General features: G+C 45.2%; 1 protein-coding gene across 2 annotated transcripts in view; it reads right to left on the bottom strand.

Annotated features, from left to right (window-relative positions):
- Nucleotides 1-2359: 2359 nt before the first annotated feature.
- Nucleotides 2360-26875, bottom strand: part of LOC120031442 (DNA-binding protein SATB1-like) — a 39743-nt gene continuing 15227 nt past the window's right edge. The window contains exons 6-10 of one of the 2 annotated variants that reach the window (XM_038977198.1): nt 24595-25088; nt 22706-22918; nt 20025-20180; nt 4856-5065; nt 2360-2983 (exon numbers count right to left, since the gene is read on the bottom strand). In XM_038977198.1, coding sequence (XP_038833126.1) covers nt 2414-2983; nt 4856-5065; nt 20025-20180; nt 22706-22918; nt 24595-25088 — 1643 coding nt within the window. In that variant the 3' untranslated portion in view covers nt 2360-2413. The remainder of the gene's footprint in view (nt 2984-4855; nt 5066-20024; nt 20181-22705; nt 22919-24594; nt 25089-26875) is intronic. The other variant, XM_038977199.1, reaches the window with a different exon arrangement.

The raw sequence follows: 26875 nt of genomic DNA, 5'->3' as shown, positions 1-26875 counted from the left end.
CGATTGGATACCACGAAAATTGGGGAGAAAAGGGGATAAAAAAAGAAAAAAAAAAGAAAAAAAAAGAAAGGGTCCTACATGGAACCCAAAAGGGTTTTCTACCTGGAACCAAAATGGTTCTACCTGGAACCAAAAAGGGTTCTTCAAAGGGTTCTCCTATGGGGACAGAACCATTTTAAGTTCTAAATAGCACCCTTTCTTCTAAAAGTGTACAGTGTATATTAAACTACTGTGACCATTTCCCCTTGAATTATAAATAACCTAAAGTGCTCAAGAACTCAAATCTCCGGTGATTGAAGCCCTTAGAATCCCCTTATGTGAATATGTGATTCAAGCATCTGTGCATTTCTCCTCCTTTGCTTCAAACACACACAATGTTACACTGGTCTTTATTTTGAAAAAGGAAAAAAAGAGCAAAACCTCGAGGGAATCCAGCCCAGACTGGCTGGCACATATCCGAGGGTGTTAACAGGTAAAGGTCATTTCTGTGTGGAGCAGACAGACACCTGATTTCACCTGGGGTTCAGGGAGAGGTCAGGGCACCTGTGCTGTTTTGACAAGTTATCTCCCTGTAGAGGGCTTCGTTAGCACAGGAATTAACACCCCACTTGTATTTATTTTTCAGGTCTCACAGCTACTTCAGATTCTCAGGAGAGTATCAAGATAAAAGATGCAAGAGTGGAGCTCATGTACAGTGGTTTTCAAAGGTACTGGATATGCACATATTGTTAAAAGTGTTAAGTTTAGCATAGAAAAAAAAAAAGGACAAACATAAATTGTGATACTTACAAGTATTACACTTTTTAGGATAAAAAATTTACTAATTTGACTGAAAAGTCGTTATATGTTGATACATACTGTTGAATATGGTAAGTGAAACCTTCTTCTATAGGTGCAAGTAGCATGGTCACATGAATGGCAAGAATCTGGGGTACAATACAAACAGTTTAATTGTGTAATTAACAATAAAGAACCACTCCTAGTTAGACAATTTCTGCATAAAGAAACCGAGAAACACTTATAAAACAGTCAGTTGTAACAAAATAACTGGTGTTCTCATTGAAATAAACTCATAAAAAAGAAACACTTTTTTATACAGGATATTTATACAGGAACAGCTTGAATTGGATTGTTAACCAAAGGAAGACACATTGCAGACATCGATATTCACACAGATTGCATATGTTTTTCTCTCTAAGGTGTTCTATAGGTTAGTAATTTACCTAAGCTTATTTGCATGATAGTAAAAATTGCATACAACATTAATTGTGAAGCTTGTAGCATGAGTTGCTTGACATACAGCACTTTTATAGGCAACCTTTAAAGCACATTTTCCATTTAAAACGTTAAGACACTTTTTGTTTTTACTGCCCATCAAAATTACATTTATAAATAGAAAAGGATCATTGAAATAAAAAAAAGCGCTATGTAACAAACTTTCCAAAAAAGTAATTACATCAGAAACACTGCATGAACTGCAAATAAATAATGTAGAAGACAACAAAAAACAGAGTTTGTGATTCACATTTTTAAACTGTGTGGCTGATTCAAAAAGTTACAGTGACAAAGGTTTTGCAAAATAATCTAACCGGCAGTGCCATATAGTACAAGGCATTTATTGGCATAGTTTCTTTAAGACTGTATTTTTTTTTTTTTTTACAGTTAATATAATGTCTATATATATATTTATATTTCTTCCTAACAAATAATATGTAACGACTGAGCTATTCTCGGCGACGCACCTGGGGTGCGGTTTGCGTTCCAGAGTTTGAGTGATCCGTAATCACCGTCATGTTTTTCGCTTTTTCAAAGAATAACTAATTTGCCAGCAGGCTTCCAGACTTAGTACCTCATCATTAAGGCCTTGTCATCCACTTGGTCCTCGATTTAATATGCATTTGAAAAAATCCAGTTAACACCACATACGTAAACACCTATCAAAGTCCTATCAAACTCCATGGGGGCTTTTTATTATAATATCAGTAGCTCAAAAAGAAAGGAAATCAGTGTAAAACAACAGACATTAAGTGCAGTCAGCAAATATCCACGGCAACATACTTAGAATAATTTTTTGTGCAGGTTATTTAAATGATGCATCAGTCTTTACAGTGAATAATACAAGTTTTACAAAATCAGAAAAAGCAATACTTATTCGTATTACTGTAGTCTGTGGAAATGGGGGGGTTCCAGTGTGAGAATGCTAGCGTTGCGTAGCCTTTCAGTCTGCATTGATATATAAATGCTACTCGTACGCATAGAGTCCAGACTCTGCATTGATAAAAACACTACTCTTTACTCTCGCAGCGGTCGCACTGCGCTAGCCAGACCATTACCCTTTAGCATTGCATTCAGTCTCTGTGTGTACAGCAGCACTACTCTTTCAGCACAGTGTTCAGACTGGGGGCTGCTCTCTCTACTCCTTGGTCTCGTGGTCAGATTCTGAAAGGGCCTCGGCGCGGGCCAGGTGCTCCTCGATCTTGATGGAGAAGATGGTGCTGTTGGTCTGTGTGCTCTCTTCCAGCTCCTTCAGCAGCTCGGCACTACCCTCCCTGAAGTCCGACAGCTCCTCCTCGAAGGCCGGGCTGCTGCTACTGCTGTTGCTGTGTTCCTTGGGCGGCTTGGCCGGGTGGTTGACATAGAAGCGCTGGTTCTGGAAGAACTTGATGATGGTGAGCTTGGGCAGGTCCAGCTGGGCCGACAGGGTGTGGATGGCCTCCTCGTCTGGGTACATCCCCACGTCCTGGATGAAGCTTTGCAGAATGCCTAGGGCCTCTTGGGAGATCTTGCCCCCGCCGGAGCGAGCCTTGGTGCCCCCACCGCCGCGGGCCTGGTCCTCTGTCTCTGCCGGGGAGGCGGTGGAGGGCTGGCGAGGGGGAAGCCGGGGGCCCATGGGTGGTTGCTGCTGCTGCTGCTGTTGCATGGGCTGCTGGGACAATGGAGGCTGGGAGGGGTGCTGGAGGGACATGGGGGGCTGGTGCTGCTGCTGTGGCGGTTGATGGGTCTGAGACTGTAGTGGGAAAGGGGGGGGACAAGAGACAGGATGTTATCAGTGAACACTTATCGGCGACTTAATAACGCCTTTAATTCAACTCAATTGAGTTGTGTAGAAAAATGGGCCCACTGTGTACAGATCAGGCGCTCGGCTGGAGGAATTCCATGTAATATCTTATTGAATGTAATCAGTCCTTGGGATTTTTTTTTCATGCGGAAATTGTGTCTTTCATTGTGTGGTAGAGGCACCAGTTCTCACATACAAACCTGCATGCACACACACACACACACACGCATGCAAACACGTACAAAGACACTGAGATGCCGGAAATTCACACGGAAACTGTCCATTCTGATTGGTACTGTCAAGCTTATCAGACCCCATTCAAATGATATTGTCAGACCGCGATAAACAAACTCAATGTGTGTACAATTCAAAACGCGATCGCCGCCGATTGCCATGGGTGTCAGAATGCTAACGATGGCTTTGCTTTGCCGTCAGTATCCCGCTAGTGTAAACACATTACACATTACTCCTAAAATGTCTCATTGTTTGAGTGGAGAGAGGGTTGAGTGGGCAACTCGTGCTCTCTATTGAACACGCAACAGTTTTTTCCCCCCTGAGTCAGACACACTCCAATTGGTCATCAAAAAGAAAGGAGGACCAAGGCACTCTTCATATAATTAAGTAAAATGCTTTTATTAGTATGGCATGTTAGATAGAAACAACGTTTTTTAAAAACCGACGCGTTTCGGCTGCATGGCCTTCGTCAGGGAGTTACCAATTGGAGTTTGGTAATGAAGTTTAGAAAACACAGCACTTTACAGATAGCTTATCAGCCAGCTGCACATCTTCACTCAAAGATCCCATTTTACACTACAACACACATTTAGGGAGCTTTAATAAGGGAAGGTTAGCCAATGAGTGCCGGCTTCTCTCCACATCTGTGCGTCACTGTTTTGCAACAGGTCTCTCTTGAGAACAAGCTTTTTAATCAGTCGACTGACCTGGGTTGACAGAGGTTCAACGCCAACACCAATAAGCACTATGAATTGCAAGTGTCAGTAGTTCCTCTATGCAATACAGTACTGAGACATTTTACTGGAAGCCAAATCATTTCTATTTCATTAGCGGTTAACTTTTCTGCGAAGTATCCCAAATTGGTCATTTCTTTTCTCTTTTTTAATCTGATATTAGGCCCGATGAGAGAAATCTAATTCTGGTATTTCTACACTGGTGCTTTTATATGTTTCTGGCTAACAAAATAACTGATCAGCCATTCAGCTGCCACTATGTTTAATATAAGTATTTATGTTTATAATTCACAATTTTAAAAGTTTAACGTGAGTCTCAGGTTTTTGTGTTCATTTGCAAGCTGCCTTTTTAAAAAGAAAACTTAGATAAGTTAATTAAAAGTAAAAGTAACTTTAAAAAGTATTTCATTAAAAACAAACATTTTGACTGTTACTCTGTTTGTGATTAATAGAGCTAATTTGTAGAAATGTCCCATTACTGCTGGTTATTACGAACACCAGATAATTACAATGTAAACTAAGGGATAATACTGGTTGCTTATTTGAAATCACAACATAAATGATAGAATATAAATTCTCTCTCTCACCTGTAGTGGATCTGTGTGGGACATATACATCAGAGTTGGGTTCTGTGGGTACAGACATCAAAGTTGGTGTCTGTGCTTGTGTGTGTGTGTGTGTGTATCTCCTCTCATCTTCAATGGATGTGTATGCATGTCCACTGCACATAGGTACGTGTGTGTGTATGTGTGTGTGTACATGTCTATGTGTATTTATGCGCTTGTGTGCGGGCATGTATGTATTAATGTGCACGTCATTGCCTCCTCACCTGCATGGGGTCAGTGGACATGTGCATCATGTGCGGGGGCCGGTCGGCGTGGTGCTGCTGCTGGCCGGCCGTGCTCTCCTGTTCGTAGATGGCGTCACGCTCCGCCTGGGCCAAGCTCAGGAAGCGGCGGATCATGGACAGGTTCTCCCACAGCGTACGGTTCTCTGGGCTGGGGTCCTCCTTCCAGCGCAGAAGCTCACACAGCCAGCCCTTTACCGAAAGGAAACGAGAGAGAGGTTAAGCCTAACCCTCCACTTCAACTGCTGTACTCACACAGAAAGAAACCCTAACCAGTGGCGGAGAGTATACCCTTAGCTATACATTTTAGCCCATTCCTGTAACATGCCAATATAATACAATTCCAAAGGCAGCAGAAGAACACATTCTGTGACCATTAGGTATGACAACATACACATGTATGTAGTATTCATAGTACGTAGCACAAGATGAAGGACCCATTTAACAGTTTACATGACACATTATACTCTAGCCCAGCAGAGGGCCATGAGAGGGAGGACTGTAGCTACACAATATGAATTTACACAGGGCATGTATCTGAGAAGCCACAGTCAAAGGCAGCTTGTGTGTGTGACTGTGTGGGTGCAGCTGAGCGGTACAGTACAGTAGAGACGGAGCCCGTCGATGGAGCTCTGTGATGAGGTCCTGTGACTCAGTTATACAGCGCTGGATGTGGAGGGAACTCAACTAGGCCGTGTGAGGGCAGGGGGGTGATCACCATGACAGAACTGAAGCAGAGGGTGAGAGAAAATAGTGTGAGATGAAGAGTAGAGAACAAGGGAGCCAGAGAGGGAGAGAGAGAGAGAGAGAGAGAGAGAGAGAGAGAGAGAGAGAGAGAGAGAGAAAGGAAGGAAGAGAGAGAGAAAGCAAGATAGAGAGAGAGAAGGGAAGAGAAACAGACAGAAAAATAGGGAATTTTAAATGACCGTGGCTAAAAGAGAGCTGTAACGGGTGAGAAGGCAGAAGGAGGGAGGGAAGGAGGGAAAGCAGTTTCATTTAGGGAGGGCGAGAATGTGAGTGTGTGTGTGAGAGAGAGAAAGAGAGAGAGGGAGGGGAGAGGGAGTTAAAGAGGAGAGAAGGGAGAGCGACTGAAGCTGTTCAGCCGGTAGTCTGTCCTGGCAGCGTGACAGAGCAGTACTGTAATCTCCCAGCCAGTGTGCGGCAGCACCTTTCATTTCCACAGGATTACACTGTGCTGGTCACACACACACACACACACACACACACACACACACACACACACACACACACACACACACACACACACACACACACACACACACACACACACACACACACACACACACATGTACACACACACACACGTACACACGTACACACACGTACTCGTACACGTACACACACACACACACACACACACACACACACACACACACACACACACACACACACACACACACACACACACACACACACACACACACACACACACACACACACACACACACACAAACATACAGGGGCAGAGCCACGCCACCACACTGCATGCAAGAGATAACTCAGCATTTCTGTTGTCCCCTGTTCCAACTCCTCCCCTAAGCCACATCAAACCCAGGAGGGTTTTGGAGAAAGCCGGGAGCAAGGGAGGGAGAGAGAGGGGGACAGAACAAGGAAGAGAGAGAGAGAGAAAGAAGGACAGGGAGAGAGAGAGAGTGAAAGAGAGAGAAAAAGAGAGAGAGAGGGGTAGAAGGGACCTAAAGACTGTGTGCCCACCTTGTTCTTCTGCCACGTTTATTGTTTCCTTTTTTAATTTGCATGCAGAGGGATTTGGACCGCGTTACCACTCTGATGTCTGTCGGTTTCCGCTGATTCGGTATTGAGGAACACCCCTCTTTTCGCCCCCACATGCCACCCCGCCTCTTCAGACAGAACTGAACCACGCTACCAAGGCACGATGAAGTAATCCAACTCAAACACTCCCCAAACTAGCAGGATTAAACCCAAAGTACTAAAGTCAGTCAAACAAAAGGCCAACATGAACCCCATAGTAAGTCCTCACATAAATGAACTAGCTAGTTCAAAATAACTACAGTAAAAACAAGAGGTAAAGTCTTAATATGTTGTCACTATGCTATTCATATTTTGCTGAAAGCTCGTTGATAGAATGTTCTATGACTAAAGTAAAGGATGTTTGACGCAGAGAAGTTTACATTTTTTCGCAAAAACTGGTAAAATTATCACAAAAGTGTAGCTAATGTCAAAATGGCAGCTTCCCTTAGTTGTCCCCACACAAGTGGGCAGTCAGCGTTTTCCCTGGTTTAAAGAGCTGAAGTCGTGTTTGTGTTTGTCTAATTGCATTGCTTCCACAGGCCTGGCAGAAGCATTGAGGGGAGAAAGAGAGGTGGGAGAGCTGGTCAGAGGAGGTGGCACTTGGCTCTCTTTCCAGCAAACTCAGGGGGGAAAAAACTTGGTTTCGGTCAAAAAAACGTGATGTGAAAACTTCATTTGGAGTGAGGATTTCTGTCTAATAATCACAATGACAATGTGACGTGGTGGAAAAATCTAAAATGGTGTTGCAGTTTACTGTAATATATATGACTTAACCATTGTTTCAACTTCTATTTGAAATTGTGCAGACTTTCAAAGCTTTAGATAGACTGTGCAGAAATGTATAAGCTGCATCAATTGGTGTAATAGTTATCAGGTTGGCTGCACAATGCATGTTGTGTTACTGTGTTGAAACAGGCACTTACAATAAGAACCAAACATCTCTGTTGCTCTGTGTACTACGTCCATATTGTTCATTTCCCCCCTAACAACAGTGTTTGGATACGCTGTACTTACACTGCTCACCAATTCTGAACTACCTCGAACTCTCTCAGAGTTAGTGAAGCGCTCTCTATAAATAAAAATGTATTATTCATAATGATTAGCATGGAGAATGGAGCAGTGAGGAGAGTGACCACCCTGCCTGTTTTTTCGTCCAATCTGACCGTCAGCACACGGGCTGAGGGGGTGAAGAGGTGCAGAATGACAGAGTAGTAAACTCCTCAGCAGTAGGCCTCACAAAGCCCAGCAGAGCTCCCATTGTATAGCACAGTATAAATAGCAACCAGGCACTCTGATTTATTTCGCTCCGAACACAATGGCTGAATTCATGCGCAAGATTCACCCAACTATGCAGCGGCACACCGTACCATGTTTGTGTGTGTCTGCAGCAGTCACAAGCTGCCAATGAGAACATAGGCCTGCCTCTGTCAGGGAACAGCCCGGTATTCACGCCCACCCCTCTTCCCTTCACCTCCCACCCCTCTTCCCTTACCCTCCCTCCCTTCTCCCTCCACAACATGGATGCACATTACTGCATCAATAAACAACACCCTGCTGTGAAACCCTGTATGGAAAAGACAGAGATAGAGAGATAGAGAGGCCTGCCTCCACAGTCACACGGCAGGGCCAACACCTATCTCTAATCTCATTTGGTCATTATCAGCCCCATCAGTCCACCACCGAAAAATAAGCCGGCAGATGTCGACCAACTCTGATTCTCTTTTTGTTAGGTGGGGGGGGGGGATTATAACACAATCAAATTGAATATGGTGCTTTATACAATAATTGTCTACTCTGAAACAAAAGCACATTTGACCTTGTAGAAAAAAACATATTTTACGGGAGGGAGAAACAAAAAAAACCTGTGACAGTTGGGAGAAAAATATTGCGATCCATTGTTGTGGCTGGACTTGTGGAACTTGTCAGAGGAGGGATTGAGAGCTGCAGAAAGCTGCAGAGAGCCAGCCAGACTCATATCTCTGTGTCCGAGAGGGAGAGTGAAATAAAAAGTAGGAGAGACAAAGCATTATTGTCTTTCCCTCCTTGAACCTGGCATAGGGCCCAGCTCCACTAGCAGACAATGCTATGCAGATAAATGCAGCTGATAACACGGTATGTTCAAACCTGTTTCTCCTCTGCAAGCGCGTGCACCTTAGAGCGCATTCACCCCACACAGTTACGTGCACTGGGTTGTAAATACGGCACCATGCCCATCTGTTGACGGGAAATGCCGACCTGCTTGATGCTCGGCATATGTGAATCTCCCGCAACAATGAGCAAAAATTGACTGTGGAAAACAGACCCAATGTTTTGTGTGTGTGAGGAAATCTTAAATAGCAAATAAGGCAGGTCCGAGCGCCTATTCAAATAGTCTTTGGCGTGGAGAGAAGAGAGGGGTGGGAACGAGGAGGAAATGGGGTCGAGGCCCTTAATTGAACTCAACCATTCTTCCCCGGGAGAATTGGAGGTCTAGCTATCATGTGGCCAACCTGAAAAATCCTACACTCTTAGCATGCATTCACAGTGCTGACTAGAGTTGGGATTCCTTCTACCCGTCTCACTCATTCCGTAATAAAACAATGAGTAAAGATTTTGAAGCAAATAAGTAGAGTAAGTAGTACAAATAAGTCAAATCAAATCAAATAGTGTTTGTCACATGCGCCGAGTTTAAAAATAATAATAAAATAAAATAGTAACACAAGGAATAAAATAAAATACACAAGAATGAAGCTATATACAGGAAGTAGCAGTACCAGATTACTGTGGAGCTATATACAGGAAGTAGCAGTACCAGATCACTGTGGAGCTATATACAGGAAGTAGCAGTACCAGATCACTGTGGAGCTATATACAGGAAGTAGCAGTACCAGATCACTGTGGAGCTATATACAGGAAGTAGCAGTACCAGATCACTGTGGAGCTATATACAGGAAGTAGCAGTACCAGATTACTGTGGAGCTATATACAGGAAGTAGCAGTACCAGATCAATGTGCAGAGGTACGAGGTACTTGAGGTAGATATGTACAGGTAAAGTGACTCGGCATCAGGATAGATAATAATAAGGTATTTGAGGTAGATATGTACATGAAGGCAGGGTAAAGTGACTAGGCATCAGGATAGACAATAATTAGGTATTTGAGGTAGATATGTACATGAAGGCAGGGTAAAGTCACTAGACATCAGGATAGATAATATTAAGGTATTTGAGGTAGATATGTACATGAAGGCAGGGTAAAGTGACTAGGCATCAGGATAGATAATAATAATACTAAAATAAAGAACAGAGTAGCAGCACCATATGATGAGTATAAAAGTGTGTGTGTGTGTGTAATGTGTATGTATGTGTGTTTGTGTTGTGTCGGAATGTGTGTATTTGTTATGTGTGTGTGTGTGTACGTATGTAGTGTACGTGAAAGTGTGTGGGTTTTGTGTGGGAGTGTCAATGTAGGGTGTATATATCGTCTAGTGAGTGTGCGTAGGGTCAGTGCAGATAGAGTCAGTGCAGATAGTTCAAGAACCATTCATTGACTATTTAGCAGTCTTGCTATTTAGCAGTCTTGCTATTTAGCAGTCTTTGGCTTGGGGGTAGATGCTGTCTTAGAGCCTGGCTGTGGCTTGGGTGGCTGGAGTCTTTGGCAGTTTTTCGGGCCTTCCTCTGACACCGCCTGATATAGAGGTCATGGATTGCAGGGAGCTCGGACCCAGTGATGAACTGGGCTGTCCGCACCACCCTCTGTAGGGCATAGCGGTCAAGGGCGGTGCATTTGCCATACCAGGCGGTGATGCAGCCAGTCGGTGATCAGGCCTTCCACCATCGTGTTGTCAGAAAACTTGATGATGGTGTTGGAGTTGTGCATGGCCATGCAGTCATAGGTGAACAGGGAGTACAGGAGGGGACTAAACACGTACACCTGAGGATCCCCCATATTGAGGGTCAGCGTGGCAGAGGTGTTGTTGCCTACCCTCATCACCTGGGGCCGGCCCATCAGGAAGTCCAGGATCCAGTTGCCGAGGGAGGGGTTCATTCCCTGGGTCCGTAGCTTGGTGATGAGCTTGGAGGGGACTATAGTGTTGAACGCTGAGCTGTAGTCTATGAAGAGCATTCTCACATAGTTATTTCCTCTCTTGTCCAGGTGGGAGAGGGCAGTGTGAAGTGCAATTGAGATTGTGTCATCTGTGGACCTTTTGGGGCGATATGTGAATTGGAGTGGGTGTAGGGTGTCTGGGATGATGGTGTTGATGTGTGTCATGACTAGTCTTTCAAAGCACTTCATAACTACAGATGTGAGTGCGACAGGACAATCGTCATTTAGGCAGGTTACCTTGGAGCTCTCGGGAAAAGGGACAATGGTGGTCAGTTTGAAACATGTTGAGATTACAGACTGGGACAAGGAGAGATTAGAAATGTCAGTGAAGACACTTGCCAGCTGGTCTGCGCATGCTTTGAGAATGCGCCCTGGTATTCTGTCTGGCCCGGCGGCCTTGTGATTGTTAACCTGTTTAAACGTTTTTCTCACATCGGCCACGGAGAGCGAGATCGCACAGTCATCCGGAAAAACAGCAACTTTCACGCAAGGCACAGTGTTATATTCCTCGAAGCGAGCATAAAAGGCATTTAGCTTGTTTGGGAGTTCTGCATCGCTGGGCAACTCATGGCTGCGTTTCCTTTTGCAATCCATTATCGTCTGCAAGCCCTGCCACATACAACGAGCATCGGAGCCGGTGTAATAGGATTCCACCTTCCTCCTATATTGTCCTTTTGCATGTTCGATGTCTCATCGGAGGTCGTAGCAGGCTTTCTTGCATGCGTCCATGTCCGTGTCCCGTTTCTTGTAAGCGGTAGCTCTAGCCCAGTAGGTAATGCCTTGTTTTTGCTTTGGATATGTTCTTATAGTAACTGTGGGGATGACATTGTCTACAGTGCCTTCGGAAAGTATTCAGACCCCTTGACTTTTTCCACATTTTGTTACATTACAGCCTTATTCTAAAATGGATTTTTTTTTTTTTATCCTCAGCAATCTACACACAATACCCCATAATGACAAAGCAAAAACAGGTTTTAAGACATTTTTGCAAATGTATAATTTTTTTCAAAACAGAAATACCTTATTTACATAAGTATTCAGATCCTTTGCTATGAGACTCGAAATTGAGCTCAGGTGCATCCTGTTTGAAATTGATCATCCTTGAGATGTTTCTACAACTTTATTGGAGTCCACCTGTGGTAAATTCAATTAATTGGACATGATTTGGAAAGGCACACACGTGTCTATATAAGGTCCCACAGTTGACAGTGTATGTCAGAGCAAAAACCAAGCCGTGAGATTGAAGAAATTGTCCATAGAGCTCTGAGATAGGATTGTGTTGAGGCACAGATCTGGGGAAGGGTAACAAAAAAATGCTGCAGCATTGAAGGTCCCCAAGAACACCCTGGGCTTCCTAGAGCTGGCCGCCCGGCCAAACTGAGCAGTCGGGTGAGAAGGGCCTAGGTCAAGGAGGTGACCAAGAACCTGATGGTCACTCTGACAGAACTCTAGATTTCCTCTGTGGAGCTGGGAGAACCTTCCAGAAGGACAACCATCTCTGCAGCACTCCACCAATCAGGCTTTTATGGTAGAGTGGCCAGACAGAAGCCATTCCTCAGTAAAAGGAACATGACAGCCCGCTATGAGTTTGCCAAAAGGAACCTAAAGACTCTCAGACCATGAGAAAGAAGATTCTCTGGTCTGATGAAACCAAGATTGAACTCTTTGTCCTGAATGCCAAGCTTCACGTCTGGAGGAAACCTGGCACCATCCCTACGGTGAAGCATGGTGGTGGCAGCATCATGCTGTGGGGATGTTTTTCAGCGGCAGGGACCTGGAAACTAGTCGGGATCGAGGCAAAGATGAACGGAGCAAAGTACAGAGAGATCCTTGATGAAAATCTGCTCCAGACCGCTGAGGACCTCAGACTGGGGCGAAGGTTCCTACAGGACAATGACCCTAAGCACATAAGGCTGTAACGTAATAAAATGTGGAAAACATCCAAGGGACCTGAATACTTTTCGAAGGCACTGTATGCACTTATTGATGAAGGCCGTGACTGTTGTGGTAAACTCCTCAATGTAAGTATACAGCTATTATGTTTTGTAATTGTTTTCAGGATTCACCTTAAGTCAATGGTAACACAAGTAGAGTGAACCGTGAAAGAGCTCATGCAGATGTCTATGTGCATCATTACATTATTTCCACCTGGTAGAGCTAAGGTCCTGGGCTTTACTCACTGATCCTGCAGGGGATTGTTCTACGCATGGAAATACATGGTAATACTCTTGACTGTTCATAACTCAACCATCTGACTCCCTGCAATAGAACTCATTGGACTGGGGCCTGACCGTCCACGAGCATTTGTGCTATAGAATGAATCTATCAATTAACACTCTTTAGAAACAACAAATTAAAAGTGATGATTTGTGTTGAAGGATTTGTACACAAAACAATCCAGTCAAATTGTGAATCCTTAGTAGGAAATATATTGCTCAACAGAATACAATGTAATCTGTTATTTAAATCCCTTATTTTGGACATTTATACAGAGTTTAACCTGTAGCTACATAAAAACATGCATTAATGTCTTGTCAAAGTGGAATTTCTTCGAATCGGTTGACAGATTGGTTAGCTAACCCCTTTTGCAGGAGTGTCAAGAGTAGAGTATGCATACATACCCACATCTGCTCAATCTGAAACAAACAAGGCAACCTGTTTCCCTGCATTCATTTTCAAATTGCAACATGGGAAGTCTTGACCGACACATTTCTAACCCGCAGTGGAAGATACATGATGTCAAAGACACCAGCTGGGAAACATGTGATATCAGCGTTTACTGAGTGAAAGGTCATGCCCTCTCGCATCACAATGCGCCAGTTGTCAACAATAGCAGACTCGAAAATCTCCATTGCACATATGCTGCGGAGTGAAAGCATGATTGTGCAGGAAACGTTCTCTTTCTCAGCATTTACTCTCAGAACAATGGCAATCGGTTCATCGTCACAGAATGTCGCAGTTGCAGTATGAATTCCTAAAACGGGAACACTTAGAACTGGGACAGAACGACCAGAGCAGGTCAATAAAATCCTCAAATACAGAACTTGACACATCTGTGCTCTGCTCTGCCAGGCTACAAAATGACAAAACAATTCACTATGTTGTATGCCGGGTCTCTTTGTCAAACATTAGGAGGCATGTTCAGGTGAGTGTGGAAAAATGTATCAAGCTATTCCGGTTTTGATAACTATTAAACACAGAGAGAGAGTCCAGTAAAATCTCTTCAACATTATAGTATCCCTCGGTTTACGTCTTCTATGGAGTCTACAACAGTATTGAGGCAGCTACAGAAACAGGAGAACAAGTAAGAGAGTAAATGAATGCACAAAGGACCACCAACTCACAAAAGAGGAAGAGAGAAGAAGTTTCAGAGCTAAACAGCATCTGAATAAGGAACACACCAATCACCTACGAGGAGTGTGATTCCATCAATTATAAGCACTTGATTGAGATTTAATTCAAAGCTGGAGTTTAATTGCTAATATCAGAGCATAATTAAGCTGATAAATCATGGCTGATTTTAGTGAATTATGGATTAAAATAGCAGAAAACCTGCAAATTGTGTATGTCAGCTAAAGTTGTATCTGTAATTGGTCTACAAGTCTGCTTTCAGATGGAAGGGACTGTTACATTTGTTCAAATCTCCAAATAGGGTCTCAATGAATGATATGCATGAGATGTGAGGGACGTCTTAACCCTCTGTATGAAATGAGAACTGATGTGGAAAGTCATAGCTATACAGTGTGAGAAGTCTACTTTGTGGCATCATGTGCGTAGTAAGAGAGAGGAGAGAGACAGGGTCTGAAGAGAAACAAGTAGAAGGAGAGAGAGAGAGAGAGAGAGAGAGAGAGAGAGAGAGAGAGAGAGAGAGAGAGAGAGAGAGAGAGAGAGAAATAGAAAGCGGGAGTACACAAGCACTCGAATAGGTCCTAATGTCTCCCCATGCAATTCCCCTCTCTCTCTCTCTCTCTCTCTCTCTCTCTCTCTCTCTCTCTCTCTCTCTCTCTCTCTCTCTCTCTCTCTCTCTCTCTCTCTCTCTCTCTCTCTCTCTCTCTCTCTCTCTCTCTCTCTCTCTCTCTCTCTCTCTCTCTCTCTCTCTCTCTCTCTCTCTCTCTCTCTCTCTCTCTCTCTCTCTCTCTCTCTCTCTCTCTCTCTCTCTCTCTCACACACACACAGACAACACATCCCCACACTGCATCTGCCGGAGCTAGTGGCTGTAGTTAAATTGAAATATTTCCCGGCGTGTGTCAGAAGCATGCAGAATGGTAATTATGACAGATCTGATTAGGCGGGCCGAGTCGGGCGGCTCCGGGCTGCAGGTGCGACCTTGTGCATTCCTGCGTGTGTAAATAAAATTAATTACAAGCGTGGGGGCGCGCGGCGCGTGACATCGGTGCGCACGGGGGGGACTCCCACAGGGGGCACCCTAATGGAATATTTTCCCCGAGTCTAATAATACAGTTGGTATTGACTTGAGGTAATTAGGGGGATCATTAAAGCGCTTTTCCCGGCGTATTTGCCTGCCTGATCAGATTAGCCAGAATGGGCCTCAGAACAAGCCCTGTGTGGTCTGTCAGAGGAGATAGTGGGAAAGGGCTGGAGCTGGAGCGAGGCTCTCCCCACACTGTTAGCCCGGCCTGGGAAGGAGAAGCAACGGGGGCGTGGAGGGTGAGAGCTACCTCAGACTTGGGACAGCGGGGGGCAAATGTCGGGGAGTGGAATGTGGGGATGGAGGTAGGTACAGTAGGTGTGGTAGAGGTGGGCAAAAGGGCAGAGAGGAGGAGAGAGAGAGAGAGAGAGAGAGAACCAGACAGTTGAGTAGTACAGTAGAGAGGTATGTGCATGCTCAGTGGGGGGGGGTGGGGGGGGGGTTAGAGGAGGTTGATGAAATGAGAGGCAGTGGGTTAGATGCTGGTGGTGATTCCTCTGTCCATTAAACAATTACAAAAATGCTCATTTCAGAGGGAGGAGAAGGAACTGCCTTTTGCGAGATAATTCATACACAAAATTAATTATTCAGACATCTGGGTCTCCGGTTCAAGAAATCGTCTCTTTAATAATATAGAGGATCTGCCACCGTTTCCCCGGCAACCTAATAACCAAGCAACCGGATAAATAAATAAATCAATTAATAAACAGTCATGGCCTTTATTTCCCTTTTGGTGATGCTCTCTCATTTCTAATCTGCCTCAGCTTCGCAGGGAGACAATCCGGAGTCTGTAAACAAACAATGGAGATATTCTGTTGGCCGTTGCACCACAGAAACAGAAGTGAAACTTTGGGAGGGGATTTATAACATCACTCTGGATCAGCCCTATAACAGCACCACAGTCATATTATCCATGAAGGAAAAACACTCAAGTTATAAAACCCTCACATTTTTTATCTCTAGGTTCATGACTCTAGGTGGTCATGCCCAGTTTCTCCCTAGGCTCTTCCTGATCTAGAAGATCAGATATTATTCAATTCTGTCAAAGCAGTGAGTCAACGTTCCAAATGTCATCTCCCATCACATCTGCCCCTTAGACTCAGCAGAGAGAGGAACCCAACATTTCTGGTGAGAATTGATTGACAGGTTTGGTAGGATGGGAGGGGTCCATGCATGAGTATTAAGGAGGTGGTTGGGCCATATGAGTGGGATGGATGTACAGCGTTCAAGCTGTCCCAGTCAAAAAGAACAACACAGATTCCACTAACTCAGGATATGAATCATTTCAGAAATTATAGGCGGGGGGGCAGGTCCAGTAATTCCACCACCCTCCTCCTCTCCCCTCTCTCTCTCTCCCACTCTCCACCTTTCCACTCCAGACCAGCTAGGCAGTCAGTGTCCCTCCCCCCACCCCCCCGGAGAGCTCCGTGCCAGGCGGGCGCAGGGTGACAGATGGCACACACCAGCCCCCCCTGCACCAACCCCCTGCCCCCCCCTGGTGGCGCAGCGGCGGACCAGATCAGTGCCATTCTGTCTCATTAGAGCCTGGCTAATTAGCGTAGCCTCTTCCAGGGGAGAGAGAGAGAGAGAGAGAGAGAGAGAGAGAGAGAGAGAGAGAGAGAGAGAGACAGAGAGAGAGAGAGAGAGAGAGAGAGAGAGAGAGAGAGAGAGAGAGAGAGAGAGAGAGAGAGAGAGAGAGAGAGAGAGAGAGAGAGAGAGAGGGGCGCTTGGTGGTGGCGTTTCTTTTTTGTATTCCACTGGTCACTCTGTGTGTGTGTGTGTGTGTTGGGGGGTATGTGAGCTAGCCCTGTGGCGCAGGAGCTCCCGGATCGCTTGTTGTGTGACAGCAGGGACTCTGATACAGACAATCACAGCTCCCTCTCAGGATGTGTGTCAGGCAGTTTAGACACCAAAGCCATGTCAGTGGCTCCCCACGGCTAGCCTCCCACCGCTAGCCTCCCATCCCTAGCTTCCGCTCCTTTAGCAGCCAACAACATACAGCTAGCTAAACACCCTCTCTGTTAGCCTAGCCAATACGGATAGCCTCCATTTCACTAGCTAAAACAGATAGCTAGCTAGCTACCACCTCTACCGGTGCAGCTTTGTTAGCACTGACAAGGGCTCTCATCAAAATCTAGCATCCATCTTTTCGAACGCTATTACTAAAGGGGCGTCTCCTAATGCTGGCTGAGGATTCTGGCGGCATTGTCTCCTGTAGCTGGCTTCAAACCAACATCATCAACAAACGCAACCTCAATACTATAGTTACCCTCTAACAACCTGCTCAAACTACTATACAGTACGTCTCCCACAGATGAATGTTGGCTCTACTTTGAATTTGATAAGAATGAAATTTGATAAAAATGAAATATGAAGGGTTATTGGATTCTATCTTAATGTAATGTATAGCTGTACAAATAAATCAAAATGGGCTGTAGTCTCAAGATATACTGTAGGCTGCATGACTGAACTTGATGTCAACCAGCAGCGGAATGGAGATTTTCAATTGTACTTAATCACTGCACCCAAAATGTTGAGGTTAAAAAGGTGATTGAAATGCTACTGTGAATATGAGAGAGAGACGTACCAGTTAAAGACTGGCAGAAAGAGAGGTCTGCTGTGGTTACGAGCCCTGAGAGGGGACGGGATGGCTGTGTTCCAAACCCCATCCCCCACGCACACAACACACACACACACACACACACACACACACACACACACACACACACACACACACACACACACACACACACACACACACACACACACACACACACACACACACACACACACACACACACAGTGTAAGCCAATCTCACACACTGGAGTGTAAGCCAATCTCTAAACTCCTGCTTAGAGCTCTCCCACTCAGGGGACCACCACTGCTCCCACCCTCTCCCATTCCACAGCCCCCTGCTCCCCTTCTCAGATCTCCTCCCCTCTTCTCCTCGCTCCTCCTTTCCCCTCCTCTCCTCGTTCTATCTATCTTTCACAGTGGCAGGACTAGACAAGACAAACACACACACAGACACACAATAGCTGCCTGACCCAAGCTCTCCTGTCCTCCAACCCCCCAACATTCGCCAGCTCTTTCAGGGTGGTGGGCTACATACATGCGAGCGTGCGACCACCGAGAATTCCTGCACTGTGCCGGGGTGGCAGTGGGCAGAGGAGGCACGGCACACCAATCAGACACGCATGTGCCAGCCTCCATATCGAGACTGAGCCTCCCCCGCCCCCAAACCCCCGTTCCTCCTGCCAGTCTGCACCCCAATGGATGGACCCTTCCTCCACCACCACCCCCCACCACCAGCTCCTCACTCCCTCGCCCTCCAACCCTAGCCCCAGCAACCCCCACTGGGCTAAAGTGCAGAGCCCGGGCCTGGGTCTCTGGTTCTGAGTCTGGGCCTGGTGCGGAGCCGCCACTGCCCCCGGTGGTGGTGTGGGCCTGGGCCGGGAGGGGCACCAGCTGCCCGGGGAGCGCCCATTACGAGATGGAGCCAGAGATAAGTGCTCTCCCAGGCCCCCTTTCACAGGCATAATTAGCACACTTCTTATCTGCTGCTCAATTCACATTCACACCCTCCGCCTCCATCGCCATGAATGGTGGAGCAGGGAGACGACAGAGAAGATAGAGAGAGGGGAGAGAGAGAGAGAGAGAGAGAGAGAGAGAGAGAGAGAGAGAGAGAGAGAGAGAGAGAGAGAGAGAGAGGGGAGAGTGAGACAGAGAGAGAGAGGGGGAGAGAGAGAGAGAGGGGGGAGAGGGGAAAGACAGTGGAAACCTGTTCACTCACAAATGATAATCTGAGAAAATATATTTTTTCTCCCCCTCTTCTCTCCTCTCTTCCAAAAAGTCTTTGAACTCCTGAACAAAAACAATGGTTTGTGCATCAAACTGCAATTTGCTAAAACAAAGGTATCTGGCCCTATAATCATCGCAATCAGCGGAAAAAAAACAACCTCCACAGATATTTCCAGATAATTTGGCCCCTGTTTAATCTATTTTCTTTTTCTTCATCAAGTAACAATTGTGGAAACATTTTCAACTGTGCTCCACCGATATATGAAACCTTTAATAATAACGGCTTGCTCCGCATTTCTTTAATTAGTTTTAATAAGAGTTAAACTGATGGTAATTTTGCTCACACAAGCCGGTATTCAACGAGTGGGTTGTTCCCTGGGCGAGATAACAGGCTTTAGCTGAGAGTCATTCAGAGCACAGCTAATATAAACACGTTTGTTTTGTGTTGAAACACGGTCTGCTGTTCGCTAAACCCACAATAAAGGAGACATATGTCATTATGGCGATAAATCACCAGTCGGAGAAGAGAGGAGAGTTGCACAATGTGGCGCTTCAGTTTTTGAACCCCCTAACTGGTGAATGTCTCCAGATCTGGTTTTATATTGTGTTTTATTCTTTTGTTTTCTAATGTTTCATCAACCACACTGGGAAGGAGCCAAAATGTCTCCACGACAAGTTCAGGCAGGAAATGAAAATATTAGCTCTGTAAATATTGATGCATTATATCTCAAGCTGTAACATTCACAGAACTGTAACTAATAGTTTAATAACATACGTTCCCAATAATATAGCCTGAGACAGTCTTTTGTTCTATATTTTGTTTAAATGTTTAGTGCCAATTTCTCCCAAAATGATACCAGTTTCTCAGTTAACCCTCTTCTACTTCGTGGCAAAGTGGAAAATAATACTTATTGTGTGTGGTGTTGTTCTGCAGGTCTGTGTGCCTGTACCAAAATAGTGCTCTTATTGGTCTCTGGCCTAGAACTGTATGTTGTGTGTACAAAAATGGCAACCAGAGTCTAGGTCATTAGATGGGTCTGTACCTGACTCTTGGAGGCGGCCACCTTGGCAAACAGAGCCTGGGACACCTTGGCCCTCTTCATCTCCTGCTGGATCTCGTCATAGATGGATGAGTTGATGTTGAGGATGCAGCTCTCTGTCTTGCCGTTCCACTCGCTGGGGAGCGGCGAGGCCTTCACCTGGGCAGGGTAAGGAGTGTCAGCAAAAGGGTTGGAAAACAAGGTGATGCTGCCGTGTTTTCTGGATTCGGGGATCTGTCCAGATAGATAAAGGGAGGAAAGTGAACTATGTTTAAAACACGGGAGACAATTTCACATTCAATTATTTCATACATTTCATAATTCGTCTAATTAACTTCACTTAACATATATAAGAATATATAAGATAACATATTGCTAACACTTTATAATAACTTTTACTAATAAGCATTAATAAACAATTGATCAACTATTAATACATATGTTTGTATTAATTGAATTACTTGAATTAATAAGCTATTAAATTTATAACGAAATACTTAATAGTAAAATTCTAAATTCTAAAAGTGTTACGAACAAATCATGCTATTATTTACATAAAATGCCATAACATACATTATTACGATAACCATGAATTACAATGTTATTGATACAGTACAGTAATGGTGAAAGTGTTACAAAGAGATGGTTCATTGTCGTGTTTGCTTACAGGAGAGATGCCCACAGGGATTCTGGGGTTCCAGTCCTCAGGTCTGACGTTGTTACAGTCTTCTCTCCTGGGCTGCTGGGGCAACAGAGACATGTTTGTTTAGTTCCACCCTCAGAAAAGGGACTTAACCACACACACACCACATTAGCACAGCTTATGCGCATGCACGCACGCACACACACACACACGCACGCACGCACACAAACACACAGCCTAACAAAAAATTGTTAGGCTGTATCGACACAAAGGTAGGATATTACATGTGCAATGACAACGTTAGTACACTGCAGTCTCATTGATGAAGCTAAACTGATCAGAAATCAGATTGCAGAGAGATACATGGAATTGAATCAACATCATTCCGTGGCTTGTTGTCATTCATATGCAAAGTCCAGAGGAAACCCTTTTAAAACTTGTGTGAATACTGCATTTTTTAAAATATTTTTTTTACGTGTAGGCAATAATTTCAATACTCAGTATTAATCTTATCATTTACAAACTTACCCAAAACAATCAGTAAAAATCTAAAATAAATGTTTAACGCATATGTCTAGACATTTAACGGGGGAGCCATTTTGGTGGTTATGTAAAGATAATGGACCCCAAATTTGTGGTAAACTGGAATGTTTTAAGATTCCTGGACATCTTTTTAACCATTTATGACTCAATAGGCGAGGGGTGTCAGTGTGTGTACTGACTACCAACATTTTCCTCAGTAGCTCTAATTGTTAAGCCTGGGACATGCAGAGGCTGGTGAGGGCACTGGAGCCACCCATGGGCACACATGAGAAACATACCTCTGCATCATTTTTTAGGAGGCCTATAAAAGCCTCCCTGTCTCTGCTCAATTGCCACCCTGACTGATTTATGTGGCTAAATCTCCCAACGCATTACTTAATACTCTATAGGAGCTGTCAGTGGGAGACTGGCATATGTCCAGGCCAGGGCTAGGCCTACCATGATAGGACTCAGTCATATGTGAAGGGAAGAATAGAAAAACGCATATTAGGGCTGATGATCATATGCTACAGTGATGTTTCATGTTCAGCAAGAAGTAAAAAACTGTATAGTAAATGGTGGAAATTTAGATGTGACCTATCTAGAATAAACCGGTTATAACGAAACGACAAGGTCTGTGTGCCCTGTACTGCCCCATAAAATGATGCCTTTAGAATACAAACTGAAATCCCAGCCCTGGAATTTGACTAACACAATTATTCAATCGAGAAAGGTGTGTGCACCTCCTGATCCACATGTTTGAAATGGACGACACTGAAGTAAACAGAATTAGGGCCTGAACAGAGGTATGTCTGATAGCAGAAACATGGTCGAGTCTGGTCAATGTGTCGTTGTACGAGGGACAGTTCTCTCTCACTCTGTCTCCCTCTCTGTGTCTGTCCCCCTCCATCGATCGGCTCTCTCTCCCTTTTTCCATGTCCAGCTTTCACAGCCAACTGACTGTTGAGGAAGACCTGTGAACTGTAAAGTGGCCTTTTCCTAGTTTAAAACCACTGGTTCAGAGTCTGATTCTTCCCTTTCCTTCCAGTTTTGTAAGGACGGCCACTGCGATCTGGCCATGCAGTCAAAAGGGCCTCCCTGTTTGGCCAATGGGTGGCACAGGGACATTCTCACTCTCCCAAATAAAAGGCAGTCTTTAGTCCGAGGCTGAACAGAGGAGGTCTTTGTCTGGCTCTCTCCGCCCTAGACACACTCGACTGCACTCAAAATGTGCTTAAGTGGAAAAGTTGCCACATACCTGTCCAATAAAGGACTTTGATTGTGGGAGAGACAGTGGAGAGCTGGTGGTCAGGCAGTTGAATGAGGAAGTGACTGACTGACAGACTGGGGGAGATTCACTAATCCACAGAACTTGTCGTCATTGAGTTGCTTCCTATTTTAAGAGTGGGGTGGGTAGTGGCACTTGCTGTACAACTTAAGGTCAAAATAAATGCGTTTGTTTGTGTGTTTGTGTCCACTCTCCTCTGTCTGTGTGTATGCTTGCCTGTTCGTTCCATACCTGCACTGGCCGGGTGGGCGGGGTGCTGATGAGTGGCGCAGGCCCCATGGCCGAGGCAGCCGTCAGGCTCCTTTCCCTCTCGTCCTGGTAGATACGGTCTCGCTCGGCCTCGGGCAGCTGCAGGAAGTTCTGCATGGCCCGCAGGTTGACCAGCAGAGACTGGCTGGCCGTCTTAGGATCCTCCTCTTTACGCAGGATCTCAGACAACAGGCCCTGGGAGGAAGAGTGGGAGAGGGAGGGGGAGCGAGAGAGAGAGAGAGAGAGAGAGAGAGAGAGAGAGAGAGAGAGAGAGAGAGAGAGAGAGAGAGAGAGAGATGCCCTATTTGTAAGCCCTGAGAAGACTCATACATTGACATCACTACAGCAACTTCATGTCCGTTGTGAACATTCTATTTCTACTAGTAAACTCTCCCAGACCCAGAGGATAATGTAACTATTACAGCACATTGACTCAGTGAGCATCAGCGTAGCAATCAGCGTATCCACTGTTCCTTTTCAATAGCTATGAATCCTGTCATTACGGGAATCACTGTACTATCAGGACTGTGTGACTGAGGCTTTTCATCCGCCGTTGTACACACACTGAGTGATCCATTTTCAGCTTCTCTTCTTCAATAGGTGTGTGATTTGGAAATAAACAAAATGATTTTGTAATAAACAACTTGACGTCAATTCTGTTGATAATTACACCAACTACCGGAGCTAGAACTAGTGGCTCCGCTGTTTAACTAATGGTATGGTAGTTTAAGAAAACACATTGTGCTTGTGACTTAGTGAAACACTAAAGAACAATGGAATAAATTAGCTTTATGACGGAGCCAAGTATGTATAACTAGATAGAGGTATCAACTCTGAACGGGGAGACCAGCTTTTATACTGACATTGAGTGCATGTCACAGGTATTCTGAAGATTGTGCGAGAATATGTGTGTGTGTGTGCGCATGTGTGTGTGTTATGTGTTTGCGTACACGCGCGTGTGTGTGCAATTGTGTTTGTGCAGGCTTGTATGTTTATTACGCCCGGCCATCAACCCTTTCCGTTAATCTCCCCAGTCAATCGGCCGCTTCTACAAAAAAGGATCGGCGAGCTCCCGTGCGTCCGCCCCGCCCCGTGTAGACACCATCACACCCGTTATTAACACGAATGGCAGAAACAGGAAGAGAAAAAAAATAATGCAAAGTAAGTAATACAAGAGGAGGCTCTCAAAAGGCACATTACTAACTCTTCATACCGGAGAGATAAGGCTGAAAGGAGAGAGGCTTGCCAATTTGCACAAAAACACCACTGTCTGCTTGTTATCCACTTAACTGTTTTTGTGGAGAGAGCGTCGGTACGCACTGATTCCAATAGATTCTTATCAAGAGGTTTCGCACACAACTTCAAAGTGGCGGAGGAGTAATGAGGTTTGCTGCCACCTCCCCCAAAATATGCAGAACATCTTAAGACATTATCTCTGTCAGGGCCCTGCTGCGCTGCCTGCCTGTGAAGTGAAATCACATGTCTTAGCGGAGGGAGCGCAAGCCGTGACCGCGCCTGATGCTCTGACGTTGCGGCTTGCCAGGTGTACGGTAGCTTTTAAATTGTTGTTGTTGTGGTGCTAGGTTGTTGTAAGCGGTTATAAGATGAACTGTTTTGATGATGGGCTTCGACAAGAATGCAGAGTTTGACTTTGAGGCACTACAACTCAAAACAATTCTGTCCTTGTGACAGATGTGTCAGAGCGCTTTGTCAGAGTGCTTTGGGGAAAGGCAAGAGTTGTGTATTTTTTTATTTTCAGTCCTGGTAGCACATAATACTATCCTGAGATGTTGCAATCTTTCCCTAAATCTCCTATTGGCATCAATGGGGGATTTATGCCAAAGTCAGTGTTAAATTCTGCCCCTCCTCACCTGGGTCCTGTTGAAAGCCACGCGGGCGAACACGGCTTGGGAGATGCCGGCCCTCTTCAGCTCGTCCCTCACCCATTGGTATATCTCCATGGACACCTCGGTGTTGCTGGCTACCTGGGGCTCCAGGGGCTTGGTCAGGGCATTTCGGTTGACCGGCGGGTGGTTGAGGTACTGCTGCGACAGCGACTGCTGTGCCAGGAGCCGGTTGACGGCATACTGCTGGTTGAGAATCTGGGCCATGACCAGCTGCTGGTTCACCAGCTGGGGGCTAATGGGGGTGGACACCAGGCCCGGGTGGTGCAGGCCGGGGGGGAGTTGAGCTGGGCGGCCGGGGGTCTGGCCCCCACCGTGGGACGGAGGGGGCAGGGGTGGCACGGGGGAGGAGGGGGGCTGCTCGGCCGTGTTGCCCGGGATGGGCTGTTGGGAGAAGGTCAGATGGTTGTGGTTGTGGTTGGGGCCCGGAGGGGAGTGATCGGACAGGCCGTCCATGTCTGCTGGAGGAGGGGAAAGAGAGGGGAAAGAGAGGGGAGGGAGGGGGAGAGGAGAGAGAGAGAGAGTCAATTTAAACACTTTGAATACTGGCTGAAGAGTACAGCAGAAAATGTCCAGACAGAATATACCAATGCACACTGTCCAACCCACTCAGATGAGTAAAACAGACTTTGAAATTGAAAACAGTGCATCAGGCTAAATCTCAAAGCAACAAAACTTTACAGCCTCTGAACAAACCTGTGTCCCTGTGATAAGACATAGCTGTTCAGACACTTGCCTGTCTAAAAATCCCCAGCCTAGATTCAGGCCCCAGATAAAGGGCCTCAGTGTGCGACCTGCAGGCTGCCCCCAGAGCCTTGGCAGCTCCCGAAATTAGTTTATAACGTCCATGGCCCAATCATGTGAGCAATAAAAACAAGTGTGTGTGTACGTATGTTTGTGTGTGTGTGTATGTCAGCACATACTGGGAGACAGATAATCCCTGAATCGCTCTTTATGTCCCTAATTCTAAAACAAGGTACGGAAGCTAGCCAATATGACATTTTTGGGGACGGCCTAAATATATCCCCAGGGAGGGGAGAGAGAAGAGAGAGAGAAGAGAGAGAGAGAGAGAGAGAGAGAGAGAGAGAGAGAGAGAGAGAGAGAGAGAGAGAGAGAGAGAGAGAGAGAGAGAGAGAGAGAGAAGAGAGAGAGAGAGAAGAGAGAGAGAGAAGAGAGAGAGAGAGAGAGAGAGAGCGAGCGAGAGAGAGAGAGAGAGAGAGAGAGAGAAGAGAGAGAGAGAAGAGAGAGACAGAGAGAAGAGAGAGAGAGAGAGAGAGCGAGAAGAGAGAGAGAAGAGAGAGAGAAGCTCTACAGTATAAGGAGCATCCTAGACATGACCTCTTCCATATGGCAGCCTGTTCGGGCCTAAGGAAAAATGAATGTACTATTTATGGTGTCTCTCTCATTTTGGGAATATTTAAGTCCATAATGGCAGTTTGTGAGTATTTTGAGCTTTGCCTAAATTACAAGTCTGTGGATGAAAATAATAATTTAAAAAATCTAAGGGGATATCAAAGTGACAATGAGTGAATGTGAGGTTTCGTCAAACTGGATCTGCTAGAATCTGCTGAGGTTTTCTATCTAAAGAATTCATACAGATTTAATAATTTACATTCACTGAACTTAAAATAGTATATCTTAAATAATCCATATAGTACCATTTACACCTGGATGTGTGCAACTGCCAACATGGGGCCAAAAAATCATATTGAATCATATAAATCATATTTCTGAGAGGCACCAATTGGTGTTAGGAGGAGAACATTTTCCACAAACTCAATATTTCAGCGGGATATAAAAGATTGAGTGCCTGGAAGAGCTCCAAAAATCCACACAATAATCACAAATATAGCAGCATATTTTCTTAACTGTCAGGAAACACAAAAACTGTCCAAGACTGTTCTTTTCAGTATTTGTCGAAACAAATTATTAAGAAGGGGAAAAAACGTGGTAATAATTACATCTCTCCCATAATCCTCGGCATTCCCTGGCTGTGATGATTCGCTCTTGTCTCTCTACTCTGTGCTCACACACATTGCTGGGGGGCATGCTCACAAATACACACACACACAGACTGAACGCACACAAACACAGCATTTCCATGAAAAAAAAGAAAAAAAAGGGGTGGCAGAAAAGCACGGCAGGCCCTGGAGAAAAAGCAGCCACAGAAGCGGGAGTCCTTGTGTGGAATCCAGCTACAAAAGAGCCCCGGATTAAACACACAATGGGAATGGGATGTGGGTTGAGA

This window comes from Salvelinus namaycush, chromosome 37, assembly GCF_016432855.1.
Source record: "Salvelinus namaycush isolate Seneca chromosome 37, SaNama_1.0, whole genome shotgun sequence".
NCBI classification, from domain to species: Eukaryota; Metazoa; Chordata; class Actinopteri; order Salmoniformes; family Salmonidae; genus Salvelinus; species Salvelinus namaycush.
This window is presented reverse-complemented; position numbering and strand designations above follow the sequence as displayed.